General features: G+C 36.3%; 1 protein-coding gene across 3 annotated transcripts in view; it reads right to left on the minus strand.

The window, feature by feature from the left end:
- Window positions 1–18,910, minus strand: part of stard8 (StAR related lipid transfer domain containing 8) — an 81,401-nt gene that overhangs the window by 46,623 nt on the left and 15,868 nt on the right. The window contains exon 1 of one of the 3 annotated variants that reach the window (XM_073839675.1): window positions 15,661–15,891. The exons of the other annotated variants lie outside the window; for them this stretch is intronic. Coding sequence (XP_073695776.1) covers window positions 15,661–15,697 — 37 coding nt within the window. The 5' untranslated portion in view covers window positions 15,698–15,891. Of the gene's footprint in view, window positions 1–15,660; window positions 15,892–18,910 lie in introns of those variants that run through there. 3 annotated transcript variants of the gene reach the window in all.

Here is an 18,910-nt window from a genome sequence, read left to right on the forward strand (position 1 = left end):
CATGGAAATGAAAGCGAAAAGTGAAGTGTAAAACAATAGAGCTTTTGCCCCCCAAGTCACTGCATACCAAATTACAATTTCAGATGCCAAGGGAACTCACATATGAAAATGTATGTGTAAATATTCATGTGCGTATGAACACAAATGGTCACGTACACGCACTTTTCATTCCTATGATCAGATCAGCTTCGTCCGTTTCCTGCCTCCATGCTCTGCCCCTTCAACATTCCAGAACTCCCTGACTCCCAGCAGTGCTCTGGGATTTCCCGCCCAGACGCCCACATTTCTACTGCCTCTACATCACACACTTAGAGTCAAACGCATTGTCTGATAATCCATTCAAACGCCACTTTCCATCTACAAAAATGCTATGTGGCAAGAGTAGGGTTACAACTGTATGAGATTTTCACAGTATGACAACCGCTTCAAAACGTATCACAGGTTCGCAGTATATGGTATTTCAAGATTTCATTCAATATCGATTCATTTGAAAAGATTTTCTGACAGCTGAGACTTTGTTTCTTATTGAAGTAATAAAAGCACAAAGCTTATTGAGATTGCTGGATGGGATCATGCATCAGCTGAAAACAGCATCAAATAAAATTTGTAAAAAATCTTGATATTTGAAGGGATTTTAAGACATTTTTAATGAAAGACAGCTTTCTTAAGGTCTTTGGGAACTGAGTCTAAATTTCTCATCCAAATTTTTTTGCACGTTAAAAAAATAAATTACGACTTTGTGTCAATGAACTGAAACTTTAATCCGTCATAAAAAAATTTCAGATCAGGTTCGATTTTCTGCGTTTGCGCATCCGTAACAAGCAAAAAAAAAAAAAAAAGCGACAACTACCATGTTTAAGGGCCAGAAAGGCAGTACGGAAATCATTAAAATAGTCCATCTGACAACTGTGGTTCAACTTTCATTTTAAGAAAGGAAAAAAAAAAAAGCCTTCAACAATTTCTTCTCTTCTGTGTCTCTTCTCTGTCAGAACACCGGCTCCTGCATCAGGATAATTAACTGTTGAATAAAGTCATTATTTTTGTTATCTTTGCACACAAAAAGTATTATCGTGGCTTTAGAAAATTAAGCCTTAAGCATGTCAGTTGCGTTGCTGCCTACGCAGGGTCAGAAAGCTCTCGGAATTCATCAAAAATATCTTAATTTGTGTTCTAAAGATGAATGAAGGTCTTACAGGTTTGGACCAACATGAGGGTGAGTAATTAATGACAGAATTTTCATTTTTGGCTGAACGATTCCTTAAAGAATTAATATCATAAAGATCATTAAAATTTAGATCTGAATATTTCTGGAATATCCAAAATAACCATGTTGCTAGTTATATTTATTTTCTTCAGTGAGAGATGGTGGCATCAACCTCACTTTTCTTTGACATTTTCTCCACTGCACACATGTTTAGCGCAAGTTGACAAGTCTGACAGACATTTGAGGAGGAAAGGATTTGTGTACTTGCACTTGACATTCTCCATCCGGATGATTTTTTTTCAATATCATAAATAAGCAAATGCACATGGTGTGACAACCATCAATTTTCAGAACATGATTTACTAAGAAACTGGTATAACACTGCAACCATAGTCAAGAGTTTGAATTCACAATCATTACTGTACATATTTCTTCATGTCATTCATTGTTACAAAACTTAACATTAACGTTATTAGTAAGTTCAGGAATCATTGATGGTGTAATAAGAGAATCATATTTATAAGTAGTTCCAGACAGGCATAAAACATGAACATTCATGTATAGCCGCTTCTCATCTCAGGAAAGGTGGAAACCCCCTAAGTAAAGTGTTTCTTTTCCCCCTCCCTCTCTTTTCCTTTTTCCACCCCCTCCCTCTTTCTCCGGTCAATAAACAGGAAGTCTAAAGAGTTATGGTAATAAAATAGAGAAATGACTGCATAATGACGACTAAGAATTACATTTTTATCTTACTGTAATTCTTTTTGCCTAGAGAAATCTCCTACAGGATAACAGATGTTTCATTTATGAAGTTCTTCCATGCGTGGGCACATCTGAGAAAGCTCAAAGTGGCAGAAGGGGAGAGATGGTCATCGCTGTGCCCTCACATAGTAGTAGCCCTCATAAACATCTGTTTGTGAGCACGATTATATAACGCGGTCATCGTTTTCTAGTGCCGATGTAACATTCATGGATTCTCAAAGATCTGTGAATTTTTCACCACTTTCTATTCCAGTAGGTATGAATCTTTTCCAATTCACTTCCCCACCACTGACATTTACTATGATAATACGCTTGATTTCTAGCTATTTCAGTGCTAAAAGACCATCACGGCAAAAGACATTACATTTCATTGGAGTTGCTAATGTGAGTTTAGAGTCTTATTGCAATGTGCAATAAAAAGACTGTGTGACACAAAATAATCATGAAAAATGGCTTTCTATGGAGTTATCCTTGCCAGCTGCACACAAAAAACATAGTGTTGCTTTATTCACAAAGGAAGACTCTTATGAGCCATTTCTTTTAAGTGAATTAAAAAAAATTCAACCTGGCCGGTTAGCAAAAGTTGCTTTAAGACAAGAAATTTCACTCACTGGTCATCTTTGAAAGGCCTCTTGGGAAGCTATTTTAGATCCTCTCTCTGTAAATGAAGAAACATGAAATTTTCCTAAGCTGTTTACCATTAAATTTTATTTTATATTTAAAATGACCAGGGAAATCTGACAACATCTGTGTAGACCAATTAATTTGCATGCACAGTCTGGTAAACCCTAGAACAACCAGAAATTCTAACTACAGCTACAGTGACCCAAAGACTATACCAATTGGCCATTGGGAACCCCAGGTGTCAAGACTTCTATGGCCTTAATATAACATAAATGATGACTCTTACTGAAATATGTAGTAGAAAGCCCATGAACGAATTACATTTTTAAAAAAAATCCACATTGTTTTATACACATTTTGGACAATGAGGGGCACCATTATTTCGATGATGTGAAATGGTTGCACTCTGTGAGCTGTTGACATTTTTACCGCAACTTAACTCTGAAAATAAAATACAGATACAATGAACAAAGCTACTAAACAGGGTTACAGGTAGCGATGGATATAAGCGTAGGCTTAAACCAAATGCCGAACCATCGTTTTTTTTTCCCCCCTTCTAGCATCTAGCATTTCTTGTCTCTGTCATTTGTAAGCTCTTTCAGTAGCTGTGGGCTGCTAAAAGCCTCAAAGGCATCAGGGCTAAAGTGGAGAGAACAAAGACGTGGGTCTTTAGGAAGTTTTATTCTTTCACAGGCATCTTCCCATTCTTTTCTCCTCTTCTTACTGCTAGGAAAGCAGTGAAGACTTACATTGGTTCTCTTTTTTGCCCTCCGATTAAAAAATCTGACCAAAAGCTGCACAATGTGGCATAATATCAGCATTTTATTTTCAAAGTTGTGTACTCTGAGCTGTATTGTGGTAAAAAAAAAAAAAAAAAAAAAAAAAGCAACAGGAAGTGCCAAGTGCCGGTAGCTTACTGAGTGCAACCATTTCACATCATTGAAATAATGGCATCCCCATAGTCCAAAACATATAAAACAATGTGGATTTTTTAAACAACATAAATCTTTCATGCACTGTAAAAAGTTTTCACCAGTTTTAACTTAAAAAATTAAGTTTAGCAGCTGCCTTAAGATTTTAAGTTAAATCAACTTAAGTCATTTAAACAAGTTATATCAACTCATTTTTATGGTAACAAGTTAAAATGACTTGTAGTTTTAAGCTGATTTACCTTAAAATCTTAAGGCAGCTGCTGAACTTAGGTTTTTAAGTTGAATCTGGTGAAAACTTTTTACAGTGTGGGTTTTCTACAGACATAATTTACATTATATTAGACCATACAAGTCGTTACACTCGGGGTTCCCTTTAAAACAACAAGTTTTCACCCAAATAACTTGTGAATTGAAAGAAAAATCTAATTGATTCAGTCAGAATTAAATCAACAGCTTGTGAATAAGTCTTACATCTGGAAATCTGAATCAATATCCAGCCATAGAGGTCTAAATAATCACATTACAAACCCTACATCAGAACTAGTCTCCGCATACAACACAAACCCTCCTGTAATTGCCTCAAGGGCAGCTGCTTCACTTGAGTCTTATTAGATATTTCTGCAGTGGCCTCGTTACGAGTCTGAACGGGATGCTTGGATATCCCTGGTGACTGTGTCCTCTATTTGTAGATCAGTATGTGCTGTCAAACTGTGCAAACTGCTTGATGTTTTATAAAACAAGGATGTGAAAACTCTAAATTTCTAAATTTTTCTGTAAAATGTATACTGAGTTACTTCTGATAAATAGTTTAAAAATCACCAAACACTCAGCATTTTGCCCAACATTACCACTGGTTTGACGATACATCTATAACATCTATGCAGCCCAAAGACATGTCAGCCACAGCTCTGAGCTAAATAAAGCTCTTGCGATAGAGGGAGTGTTCTGTGTATCAGCATTCCTCTCACAGCTGTTTCAAAAACATGCTTTGAGGTTTTACAGGATTCGTAAGTGTCTCTATGTGTTGATATGAGACCTGTATAATCACAGAACTCTATAATCTGTGCCTTTTGACAAGGATAGTTCTACATACAACTGAGTGCCTCAAATATAGTTATGCATATAGAATGAAAGACATTCTCTCATGAAAGCATTAAGAAAATTTGTATTCAAAAAAAGCACACAGACACAAGAAAAAAGTCTGATATGAGAAGTCTGTAATGGCACGCAAACTTTCGACCGCACGACTATACCACTTTAGTGATATTGATGTTTAAGCAACTCCTGTGGTTTACAAATGTAATCGCAATTGACTGCACTCATACTGCAATTTTGGCTCCAAACGCATCAATGATCTACGAATGCAGATATCAATGGAGCAGCAGGTCAACAAGGTTTGATAGCATTTAAAAATAATATCAAGTTATTTTTCTTTACAGCTCAGTCTGTAACTTGATTTGACATGCATGCTAAAACGCGACACAATTTCTTGCCCTATGCAATCTCTCTTTGTCCGTTACTGATATTTTAAAACGTTTCAGAAGTATCACTTGTGCTCTAAAATAATTATGTTGACAGCCGCTGTAACCTCCTGCCACCGAGCATCTGTCTTTTGTTAGACCAGCAAAGGATATTTTTAAGCCTTTTACTTATGCCACAGAAGTGCATTACTTTAGTTCACTGTATAAAAATTCTGTGAAAATATGTTCATGTAAACTAGTTTGGGTTTAGTAAGATATTTTTTAAAGGAATTAATTTCATTTATTTGATCAAAAGTTGACAGTAATTTTCTAAAAAAAAAATAAAAAATACTATTTAAACTTCATATTTATTATAGCTGTGCCATATTGAAGAAAAATGTGATTTGCGATAAAAAAAAATAATGCGACCTTCGATATGCGATACGATAATGCCTAAAGTGCCACATGCTCAGATGAAACAGTTTTACTCAGCTGTTACAGAGTCAGTTTTGTGAACTTCTATAACCATCTTGTGTCTTTTGTTTATGGCCCCAAATATTGCAAGCTGTAGCGATATGCATATTGCAATTTGTACATTTGCAATATTTCGATATATTGCACAGCTCTAATATTCCTCAAAAAAATCCTGAAAAAGTATCACACTTTCCACGAAAATATTAAAGGAGATAAATTATGCCCCTTTTTACAATATGTAATATAAGTCTTGGGGTGTCAGAATGTGTCTGTTTCAGCTCAAAATACCCCACAAATCATTTAAAGGTCCCATATTGTACACATTTCTGGAGGTTTATTTTAGTTGTTGATGTCCTTAAGAATATATATTTGCGGTATAAGCGCCAAAATCCATCTCAATATATTTTTACAGCTCCTTTTTTAGGAGCCCTGTCAAAAACAGGTCAATTTTGGCCCATCTAATTAATATTCATGAGCATCTCTTCTGATTGGCCTGTTGTTTTCTGAGTGACGCACAGCCAGGCCAATCACAGGTAACTACAGTCATGTATCGTTGTAGCAGAACCCAGAGCCATAGAGAGAGCCTAGCCTGCTGATACTCAACAGGATATTTCAGAATGATCATTAATGTTTTTTTTCTTTTTCAAACACCGAATGCAATAAGCTACATAACTGTTGCTTTAGTAAAGCCCCTTTCACAATGCGCGCTGATTCTGGAAAATTACGGGAACGAGCGCTGCGTGAACAAAAGCCAGAACCATAAAGGCAGTGTTGTAGTGATGATGCACATTACCCTGCGACTCTTCACTACAAAAAAATACGTGCAAAGTGGAATGAAGCGGCGATCGGGCAGAGCCAGCTCCTCACTATCAGCGCTGAAGCACAGTTTGTTCAGGTTGGTTTCAGTTTAGTGAAACGTACGCGTCGCATTACATCTCACATCCAAACGTCACATGTCTTTATGGGTTGTGTGTAAAGCACGCACAGATTCCGGAAAACAACTGTGAATGAACCAAATCATACAACTCCGGAACAAATCATGGGACACATTATCCGTGTATTTACCGGAATCGCTGTGTGAAAGAGGCTGAAGTTGACGTGCCTGTGGTCTCTTATATTCACGTTAGTGTTGGGCGATATGCTCAATTTTGATATCGTCCTATCGTCAGCCTGAGAGATCGCCGATACACGATACTATCGTGCTAATTTAATTAATTATCTATGTACTAAATTCCTTATTCGTTTTGTAAAGGTAGACTTTTCTATTGGCATATGATTAAGTTGTGCGTGTACAGAGCGCTGACTGTAATTCTGCCGGAGTCGTTCAAGTTACTTTCGGTTTCATTCTCTGCTATCGTCAGTGAGTGAGTTGTAAATGTGCGTGCCAGAATGTAAATTATTTAACCTTTCTTTACCCGTCATATTGCGATAATGTTACCGCTGTATATCTGACCGTTGTCATCAGGTGATGTTTTAGTTCAGTTCATATTGAATGCGGAGAAGTGATGTGCGTGTAATACACGTGCATATGTTTAGCGCCATCTGATCGCATCGTAATTCTAATTAACGCCTATAGACGTTACTGAGATCAATGTTTATGTTTACTATATACAGACTGATTATGATACATCGTAATTAATTCAGCCTGAACCACGTTTTACTACCTCTGTTATCCTAATGACTGCAATGCTAATATAATAACACTCCCTTTAGAATCAGTTAATCTACCACCGTACTGCATGATGAATATCTCCCATTTTAACTGCACGAGGTGTGTTAAGGTGCCGTGGCGTCTCTATGCGTGTGTTTATACCACGTCAAGTTTCTGAAGCATCCTAGAACAGACTCTCTGCGCTGCATTGCTAAAGTTAAGTTCTTTGTTGACGGATAATAATAATAATCGTCTAATATCGTCAAAGGCATCAGCAACAGGCGATATCTCTGACTATCGACGATACACGATACTATCGTCTATCGGCACAACCCTAATTCACGTTGTTCTGAAAGCCTGTGCAATGATGTAGTTTCGGCATCTATAGACTGAACAGGGTTTTCTAGATTAGTTTCCATGTTGTTGTTGCTTAGCAATGTTATGGACACGATGTTGTCTGGGTTTGACAAAAGGAGGGTGGGACGGTGGTTGGTGCTGGGGTGGTGACTGAAGGCGGTGACTGAGTAGATCGGACGTCACATCGTTATGGAAGTCACAGCGGCTCGTGAAAATGATCAGCTACTTTAAGCAGGCTGTGTGCAGTTTACTGTGGATTGACTGTTTTGAAACTCATATGGTAGTTACATAGCCCCTAGACCTCAGTTATCATGAAAAAAGCCAGGAAATTTCGATTTTGACAATATGGGACCTTTAATATATCATTTTGAAAATGCATATTTTGAGTGGAAGCATATACACATCGTGCATGTCTTTTTAAATGCAAATGAGCTGCTGCTCTCTGCCCTTTTTTATAGGACTGTGCCTTTACAACTCATACCTCAGATACTCTGCCAAAAAAAACCATCTATTTGGTTTTGATTATCATGTCTATAACACTGAAATCTTGTGTTTTAAACCATATTAGTTTAAACTTCTGATATTTAGATGTCTGAGCGCACACATCGGAATCACACACACAGAAAGCGACTGTCACACAGCATGTGAGTATTAAGGTTATCTTTCATGTCTTATTGCGCTTATAAGTTTAAGTTACAAAAACAGCCGGTAATGTCTGTGAAGGTAAACAGCTGGGAAAGAAATTGCATGTTTATATTATATCTGCATGGCAGCAGGGTGATATACAGTTAGGGCTGTCCCCGACTAAGAATTTTCATAGTCGAATCAGAATTTTCGAATCTTTCTATAGTCGACCGATAGTCGAATCATCTAGGCTTATGTGTGTGTGTGAATGGGATAGGAGGGACACGACACTATAGTCAGCAGGAGGGTAAAACAATTTTTATTTTATTTTACACACTGCACTGCAGCAACAACTTTTAATAAAGCGACCAAAACTGCCTGCCTGACTGCAAAACTGACAGACAAACTTATTTAGGTTTAAATAAAAAGACAGAACGCGCAAGGCGCACAGCACTGCCTTTTTTGCTAAGCAACGACCAAAACAGCTGTCCTGTCAGTCAAATCAAAGGATTATAGCGCGAACGCTCTAAAATCTAGTTTTTTGCTGTTGATTAAACTGTCATATTAGCAGAAACCCTAAATAATACAGCCCCTGGTTTCCCATGATAGACACCAAAGGTTTCTCCTCTATTTCTTGCAGTCTCCGGACTTTTTAAGCGACGATAAACTTTCGAAGACCCGAAAGATTGGACAATGGGAAAGAACGCGAATAACGTTGGGCGTTTTTCCGCTCAGAGTTGATATTTTTTTTCAACTTCAGGCGCTCAGAGCGCTCCTGCAAAAACGCGAGGCGCCGGGGACGCATTAACGGAGCGCAGAACGCTCACTGCCAACAGAAAACCATTCAAAAGAGGCGCCTCCAACGGCAAAAACGCGTTCGGTGTGATCGCCGCCTAATCCCTGCCGTCCTCATCTCATCATGGATCAGGGCAAGTGAAAATTAAATCTGTCACAGGGGTGGTTGGATTTGTTCACAAACACGTTAAAAATATTTATTGAACGCTTCTTTCTTTTCACTTTTGTTTTTACTGCATTATCATAATCTAAGGCTGTTTATAACTTAATATGTCCGTACAAAATCTAGTAGTTCTGTGTGCAGTTAGACATTGAGCACCCCTATATTGCCAAAATGGTGTGATGCTCGTTTCACCCGCGAAGATTCGACTGTGAGATCGGTGGTCGAATCAGGCTCCGCATATCGATGCATCGAATCTTCGACTATTCGGGGACAGCCCTATATACAGTAAAAAAAAAAAAAAAATCAATAAATCTACTGCTCTCCTGTCTCCTCTGAGGCTGGGACTCCAAATAGTGTTTTTTTGCAGCCAACGATAGAACAGTTAGCATGCTTTGCTTAAACTTTTGCCATGGCATTCGAACCATTGTCGCAAGTGGGTGGAAACGTGCAGATTAAGGGGCACTAATATTATAACAAGATTCCCTTTTTACGTTACGAGGGGAGCGAAATCTGAGCAGCTCGCTTTTTCACAATCTTGCAGAAAAAGGTTTACCAAAAAAAAAAATTACTGGGTTGATCTTGTTCACATTTTCTGAGTTGGTAGATGCACAAAGGACTCAATTATAGCACTTAAACATGGAAAATTTTGATTTTCATGATACGAGACCCTTAGTGGTGTATGGGAATTTAGCGAATATGAACATTATATACATTATCTGCTTATCATCTGCTTGCTGTCACACTCACCACTAAAAAACTGAAGAAGAGATCAATTACACAACAGTCTTACTGATTCCCTGTGATGTGTTGCCTGCATTAATGACTCAATTTTGTTAGCAAACCAATGTAAAGTTCAGTAAAATGAGAACAAGAGCACTGGGGAACGCAGGTGATTGCTACAGAGTGAATCAGAATGTTTTACACTGAATTTGTGTGATGTGCATTTGTCCCTTCAGGGCATGCTGTAAAAAGTACATGTTCATGTCGTCAGGCGCTTGACAGTTTTAAACAAGATTTACATTCATCAAATACAGACTGTTCTGACTTCAAAAAAGGTTCTTCCGTGTTTTGACTTTATAGCAACTTGTAAGGGTTGCTTCAACCAAAAGTGAAAATTCTGTCATCATTTACTCACACTGACATCATTTCAAACAAGTGTAACTTACTTTCTTCTGTGGAGATTCTGAAGAATATCTCATCTGGTTTTATCCATACAGTCAAAACAACTCTGCTGCCCACTGACTTTCATTGCATGGATTTTTGCAAAATATCCATTTTTGTATTCACCAGTAGAATGCAAGTCATACAGGATTGGAACAATAGAGCAAACACACCTTCTTTGTAAATGAGACTCATTATAGATTGCAATTCATTCACAAAACTCAGCACTATTTGCCTTGTTCAATTAAGGTCACATTATTACCGCCCACAGAAAGCAGGTGGTCAATGTACTTTTATTCAAAAGGTGTTTGTGTACATTTTTTACTGATCAAGACAGGAGTTATTCATCAAATGAAGAAGCATTATAATCCGGCATGCATCCAGACTGCACTTTCAGCATTTTAAAGAGATGATTCAGGTTTCTGTATCACAGTGGACGAAGAGTGCAAATTGTGTTCAGGGTGAATTTTGAGGATGCATTTGCAATGATACCTGATTTGCATAATTCCTTTAGGGATTCACGCACTAAAAAGAGCAGACAGCGACTGCAAAAACAACTCTACCAGTGGCCGAAATTCATTCTTAGTGAACTTCCCCATAATACTGTCAAAGAACCTAGAGAACTCTCAAAAGTAAAGCATCATTTAATTTCTTATTTGCCTACTTTGTCATAATCCTCTCTATCCTATAGTACTAGCACATCATGCTTACTGAAGTAACAAAAGCTGCTGCATTAGTTCAACATGCTACAGACTAACTAAAATGTTCAGAAATTCAGACAAAGTGCAGACACAGAATTTCTACAGCTATTTTAGGACCTCATTATATAATGATGGAAACATGGATTAGTGCAAAATACCTTCAATAACTAACAATTGAAATAAACACGGCGTGATTAATAAGATACCCGCCCACTCGCTCCGTCTCAGCTCCAAACCGCACACAGAGCGGCGTTTGAGCGGGTGAGAGTGATTTGTAGTAAGCCTGGGTAATCCCTGCTGCATGAACAAAACAAACCAGAATTAGACTGAGAGGCATTTAAAGCGCTGAAAACCCTGAAGGAGAAGAGAAAAACACTACTAAATGCTCCCACGAGCACTGAGCGAGCAGAAGGAAAGTACTTCATCTCATTTTGAATGTACTTTAAAAGCCTGTTGGCATCCCATATGTTTGGTATCCGTGTGTGTGTGTGATGGGGAGTGATCTTTGGTAAATTGAATGTAGTGTGAACCTGCTGTGTGCCGGGAGGGAGCCTTACTTCATTCTCTGCATGTGTGAGAGTGTGTGCTTCTTGACCGGTTGCACCATGAGCAGATGGTTTAAGATGACTAAACTCATGTTGTGTGTTTAACACAGTGACAGAGCCAAAAGGACTGGGCGAGAGAAAGAACAGGCGAGAAAAAAGTGGAAGAATGAGAGTGATGTAATCAAATTATGCCCCCATTTGGAAGCATTTTATCCACAGGAGGAATTTGCAACCCCAAGGCCAGAGGTGAAGTAGTTTCATCATTACTTGCATGTGAGAATAATTATATAAATATTTTAAAATGATTATTAAAATATAAATGTATCTTTGATGGTATGATATCTGTTGGTACAGACATAAAAAGCATGCAACAAGCCACGCCATGGTTTTGGGAATGTAAGCACTTTTAAAATCTATATCATCTGATGCAATTTAGTATCAGTATAAGGTTTCAGTATTTATTAACCTTGGTATATAGAATAGAATAGAATAGAATAGAATAGAATAGAATAGAATAGAATAGAATAGAATAGAATAGAATAGAATAGAATAGAAAATACAAAAAAGTTTATAGTTACATTTTACAAGTTTCAATTACAATACTTTTCAGCATGTATTAATCTTGTTTAATGAATAGAATAGAATAGAATAGAATAGAATAGAATAGAATAGACAAAACAAAAGTTTAAATAAAAAGTTTAGTTTCACTTTACAATAAGGTTCAATTAAATTAATTATTCAGTATTTATTACTATTGGTTAATAGAATAGAATAGAACAGAACAGAACAGAATAAAATAGAATATACAAAATAAAAAAAAGTTTAAATACAAGTTTAGTTACACTTCACAATAATGTTTAATTACAATAAGGTTTCAGCATTTATTCATTTTGGTTATTGGAATAGAATAGAATAGAATAGAATAGAATAGAATAGAATAGAATAGAATAGAATAGAATAGAATAGAATAGAAAATACAAAATGTACATAAATGTTTAGTAAGATATTATTACAATAAGGTTTCAACATTGATTAAGCTGGGTTAATAGAATAGAATAGAAATAGTTTTAACAAAAGTTTAGTTACACTTTACAATGAGGTTCAATTACAATAAGGTTAACAGAATATAATAGAATAGAAGTAAAATATTCAATTAATAAAAGTTTACAATAAGGTTAAATTACAATAAGGTTTCTGCATTGATTAATCTTAGTTAACAGAACAAAATAGAATAGAAAATACAAAATAAAATATTAAATAAATAAAGGTCTACAATAAAGTTCAATTACAATAAGGTTTCAGCATTGATTAAGCTGGGTTAACAGAATAGAATAGAATAGAATAGAATAGAATAAACAAGTTTAAATAAAAAGTTTAGTTTCACTTTACAATAAGGTTCAATTAAAATAATTATTCAGCATTTATTAATATTGGTTAATATAATAGAATAGAACAGAATAGAATAGAATAGAATATACAAAATAAAAAAAGTTTAAATACAAGTTTAGTTACACTTTACAATAAGGTTTAATTACAATACGGTTTCAGCATTTATTCATTTTGGTTATTGGAATAGAATAGAATAGAATAGAATAGAATAGAATAGAATAGAATAGAATAGAATAGAATAGAATAGAATAGAAAATACAAAATGTACATAAATGTTTAGTTAGACATTATTACAATAAGGTTTCAACATTGATTAAGCTGGGTTAATAGAATAGAATAGAATAGAATAGAATAGAATAGAATAGAAATAGAAATAGTTTTAACAAAAGTTTAGTTACACTTTACAATGAGGTTCAATTACAATAAGTTAACATAATAGAATAGAACAGAATAAAACTTTAAATAAAAGGTTTAGTTATTTCTATAAGCTGTGATATTGTTATCATGAATCATTTTTGGCCACAATAATTCTGTAGTGAAAATATTATATTGTGACAGGCCAATATAATATATACTAATATACAAATATTATTTTTTTAAAATGTTCATCTATTATGAACAAACATAAATGTATGTAATAATATATGTAAAAAAAGTTTAAGGTTAGTTAATATTTAATGCATTAACTAATGCAACAAAAAAAAACAACAACAACGAACTGACCTAATTGTGTACATTACAAAAATATTTTCATTTTTCTACCATCGCTAAAATTTTGTACTGTCAAGTCCACACTTCTATATTGGCATATTTTCAATCTGCATCAACTTCCAAGTGACTTTGAAGAACGGAAATCAAATTCCACTGATTCAATCCCTAATAAAGCCTCTATGTTTCTTCAGTGTTCCTGAAGTGGTTTAGGCATTCAGGTCAGCGCTTTAACTAGGCCACTCCAGTGACTATCTCAAGAGGTCTTCTGGTATATTTCTCAATGTGCTAGGGCATTTTTGATAATTCTATGACATCTTTGTATCGCTGATGAAACAGAAAGGTCACAGACATATCCAGAGGCTCATCAGGAAAACACTGCGACTTTTGAGAAAAGGACTAAGGAGCCTCTGTGCGTTTCTGAAAAGTCTCTGTGTTCCGAAAGTCTGCATTTCGGAGAGTGTCTGTGCATTTCTGAAGTGTCCCTGTGTTCTTCAGAGGACTTTCTGAGGAGTCTCCACCCTCTCCACAGAGTATCACTATGTTCCTGAAGAATACAAGTACATTTGTGAACAAGCCACTGTACATTTCTGGATATTTATGGTACATAACTGATCCCTCACAAATTTACACATCTGTTTGAAAACAAATGGATCACGCCTACACATGCTATTAAAGAAACAGTACCCCTGAAAATTACAATTCTGTCATCATTTATTCACCTCATGTTGTTCGAATCCTGTATGATTTTTAAGATGATCTTGTGTTCTGAAGAAGATAGTCATACAGATTTGGAGCAACATGAAGGTGAGCAGATGACAGAATATTCATTGTTCTCAAATCATTCCGTTTTAGTTGTTCAGATCTACGTAGTAAAATTCCTTTAGATAGAAGCATCTGCTGTATGAACAAACAGCATCTGTGAGATGTGTGTGTGGGGAAGGAAATGTTTTCTGTGCTCTAGCTGTGCGTGTGTGTGTGTGTTTGGCTGAATACAGCTCATTGTTCTTAGTGGTTCTTTGGCTTCTACCCACAATCCCACAGTCCACCTCCACTTACCCCAATTACACTTCTCCTTCTCTTCTTCTACCAATCCTGTTTATGCCTCTTTTTCTCCTCTTACACTTTTTCTCTCATTCACCCAACAAACAAACAAATGTATGATTAACATTCCTCACTGACTGACATTAGTTTCAGGGATCAAAGGTCAAATTCTCACTAAACCCTTCGTGTCATAAGCAGTGCTGCGCTTCCGTACCAGCTAGTTCAGGAAAAAGCTATTAAAACAAGAGTCTCAATTCACACTCAAGTATATACACACATTTTCAATCTTATACAGTTGAACTGTGCTGTATTTCTTGAGAATGAAGTGTTATAAGAAATTATACTATAATCCACAACAGAGGTTGTTAAAATGGGGTCCAGGGACCTCCAGGAGCCACAAGGGGGTGCTATGGGGTCCATGGGAAGATCCAGAGACAAATAGTGTATAAATATAAAAATAAATATAAAGGAAAAAGCATAATAAAATAAATATAATTAAAAAATTAAATGTAAAATCTACTGAATTTGATATTACTGTTTCTTCTCAACACTGGTCTGACTTATCATGAAAATTATTTTTTCCTACAATTGAACAATTTATGTTGTTTATACACATAAAAATACTTTGATTGTGGGTAAAAAAAATACACACACACACAAAAATACACTAAATAATCTGTAGGTAATATTTTACACATTTTTATATTTTTACCTGACTTGTAACTTATGCTCAAAAACATATAGCTGTCTTTAAAATAAAATAATATAAAATACAATACTTCTTCACATTAGTACCATATGTTTTCGTAATGTTTTAAGACATTTTTACCTATCTTTCACAGAATATTCTCAAGAGGTGGTCATTTGCAAGGTGGTCATCATATTTTCTGGCTCGAAAGTTTGAAAAAGCCTGATATACAAGATCTAATGCACATCAATGTGAACTACTTTAATCACAGAGTTCTGAATCAAATCACATAGCTACAGAAAACTAGCCAACAACCCAGAGGCACTTAGTATGGAGACCACAACCAGATGCACAGAAGAATAAAGTGAGGTTAAAACTCACCATGACCCTTTCGACGCTGTGGGGACGACCTCTCCATCCTAATCACTTAAACGCCAGCGGTCCAACATTACGTCTTAACCATCAGGAGACACAGAAAAGTGCAAGCACCAGCCATTCAAACACCTAAAACCTGCTTAAGACCAACATACACTCACACATTTCCAAAAGGTCCTAACTGAAAAGTAGTTTTTATCCAGACAAGGCCATAGCAAAGAGTCACGTTTAACCAAATCGTCTCTGAGAAGTAGAGCGGGATCTGATTTACTGTGGCGGCAGTATCCTGAGGGGGAGGGGGTGGGGGGTTCGGCCCTTCCTGCCCATACACCCACCCTCCACCCATTTACACCATCTGGTTCCTGAGAGCAAATGTTCGGCCCTCAAAAACTCCTCCTCCACGTACCACACTGCAGTCTGTGTATGCTTGTGTGCCTCAACATGCTAAACAAGCTCAAGCGGCGTAATCCAGACGGCCTGTCATTAGCCTTATTAGGGTTGTGTGTTAGGTCCTGAGGGATTGTTTGGTGCTTCATAAATGTATTAAATTTGGTGAAGTTTAACATAACTAGCCCAAAGCGCAACTGCACACCTGCGACACTCAGATAAGGTGTGTGCGTGTGTGTTTCAGTAAATTATTGTTCTGAACATAGGGGTGTATGATGCTGACAAAAAAACCTGTGGGATTTCTGGAATAAAGATATTTAGAATTTTGAAAAAAAGTGAATTGTTACTCTAAAACTGAAACTAATCAGACAATAGGTGGTGGCAATTCACTTAAAGGGATAGTTCACCCAAAAATGAAAATTCTGCCATTAATTACTCACCCTCATGTCGTTTCAAACCCGTAAGATCTTCATTCATCATTTCAAAAGTACAGACCCAGTGTTTACAGTATGAACGAGCAAAGGTTGTCAAACGACCTTTACAAAAAAAAAAAAAGCTAAAAAGCAATGTAGGACGATTTTGAAGCTGGCGGAAAAAATGAGATTGGAGTTTTTCGACATACCCTAACTGTATTGACCCGCAATACACAATAGGGTTGGGTCGATAGACGATGCCATCGTCCATCGCCGATGGCCGATAGACATCACGATGCTAAGCCAGCCCCCGCCCCAGCAGCAACCCGCTCGTGAAAAACACACACTGAATCACACTATATAGCCAGATGAAATGCATGCTTTCAATTTCCGCATCTTTACTTATATTATTATTATGAGGAAATAATAACAAGGAAGTTGTTAGCGATCACAATATAAATTAAAGTGAACTCCAAACGAATTACATGAACTAGTTAGTTTACATTAATAAATGAGGCATACAAAAACAGCAGAAAAAATTCAAAATAATTTTAATTAAATTAGATTAAATATGCCTTTTTCATGGTTTTACCACAACGAACCGAGCTTGGAACAAAAAACAAGAGAATACATTTTTTTCCCCCATCAGAATACAAACGTACAATACAAAGCCTATACATTATAAATAACAGTTTATCATTCAAATGCATTGGGAATATGGAAACACTTGGATTTGTGCCGCCTGGTATTTTTAGTTTCGCTTTGTTTTGGATTCTTAACTTTATATATTTTGTTTCGTTCCGGTTCTGTTCAGAATACTGTTACATTTAAATGATTCATTTTGGAGTCAGGGTAACTAACTTATAGCTATGTTTATAGTGTTTATAATGTTAATACATAATAATATTTTGCTTGATTTGGTATTATTTCTGATATTACACTTTCTCTCTAAACATTCCACTGCTCATTAAATGCATTTGGAGAGAGTGGGTTAAGCAGTAAGCAATCAATGAGAGCGATTTTGAACTTCAAGCTGACTGGTCGAAAATATGTTAAGGACCAACACACATCCTCCAGATACATCTACATAATCCCGCGCTTGCTATGTCTGGTATGTACGCACGCACTCGACTGTCACGATCTAATGCACTTGTTAATTGCCGGATCTTTAAAAAAACATTAATTCATTTGTTATGAATTAATTATTTAACAACAACCATCCCGCACTCCCGCCCTCTCCCCGCCCCCCGCGGACGATACCATCATCCATCGCGATGTTTCACGTTAGACATCGTAAAATGCCAAATTGGTCGACATCGCCCAACCCTATTACACAAAGTACGCATGCACATGGCAGAGCTATGATATATATTGCTAGGTAAGACCCTTCTTCCTTGGCTGGGATCGTTTAGAGCCCTTTAAAGCGGCATATAAACTGCATTTTGGTAGTTCAAACTCATGAGCACCATAAAAGTCCACTACATGAAGAAATATCCAGATTTTTTTTCCCTCAAAAAACTTCTTTACGACTGAAAAGATAGACAGGAACATCTTCGATGACAAGGGGGTGAGTAAATTATGTGTACATTTTTGTTCTGGAAGTGAAATTTTTGGGTGAACTACCCCTTTAATGAGTGAGTGATTGGCTGCATCTAAAAAATACATACATCCCTATGACAAAGTAGGGTGAAAAAAAGAAAATGAAAAATTAGTAATGTCTGAATCCAAAAAAAACAGTAGACAAAAGCCACGTTCAGACAGTCAGCCCAAATCCAGCCAATTTTTATGCAAATCCGTAAAATTCAAAATTTGACGCATTTACTCTGCACTGTGTAGTTCGGTTTGAAGTTGTCCAATACGACGTCTCTAGGCCAAAACCAGCTGCATGAATGTGAATGTTTCAAAAATGAAAACTTCAACAAAACCACTGACCACGTATACCCCTCCATGTTGTTACAAATGTTTATGTCACAAAATTTACCAGTATTTTGAAAAGGATGTGTGAATGGTGCTTTACCGGTAAAAAGATGGAGGTCTTCTCTTGTCTGTGTGAACAGTGCAATTTTGTATTTACCTGTAATTTTACAGTAATTTACTGGTATTACTGTGGCTAATATTGTACTTAAAATTACTGGTAATTTTCTACCAGGACATTGTCAATTACTTTTTACAGACATTTCCATTAAAGGATAAGTTCACCTCCAGAACAAAAATGTACAGATAATTTACTCACCCCCTTGTCATCCAAGATGTTCATGTCTTTCTTCAGTCAAAAAAAGGAAAACATTTTAGGATTTCTCTCAATAGCCTGAATTTCCAAAATTCAGTTTAAATGCAACTTCAAAGGGCTCTAAACAATCCCAGCTAAAGAAGAAGGGTCTTATCTAGTGAAATAAGTTATTTTCTAAAAAAAAAAAAAAAACACTTATATACTTCTTAGCCTCCAATGCTCGTCT

Source organism: Garra rufa, chromosome 5 (assembly GCF_049309525.1).
Source record: "Garra rufa chromosome 5, GarRuf1.0, whole genome shotgun sequence".
Taxonomy (NCBI): domain Eukaryota; kingdom Metazoa; phylum Chordata; class Actinopteri; order Cypriniformes; family Cyprinidae; genus Garra; species Garra rufa.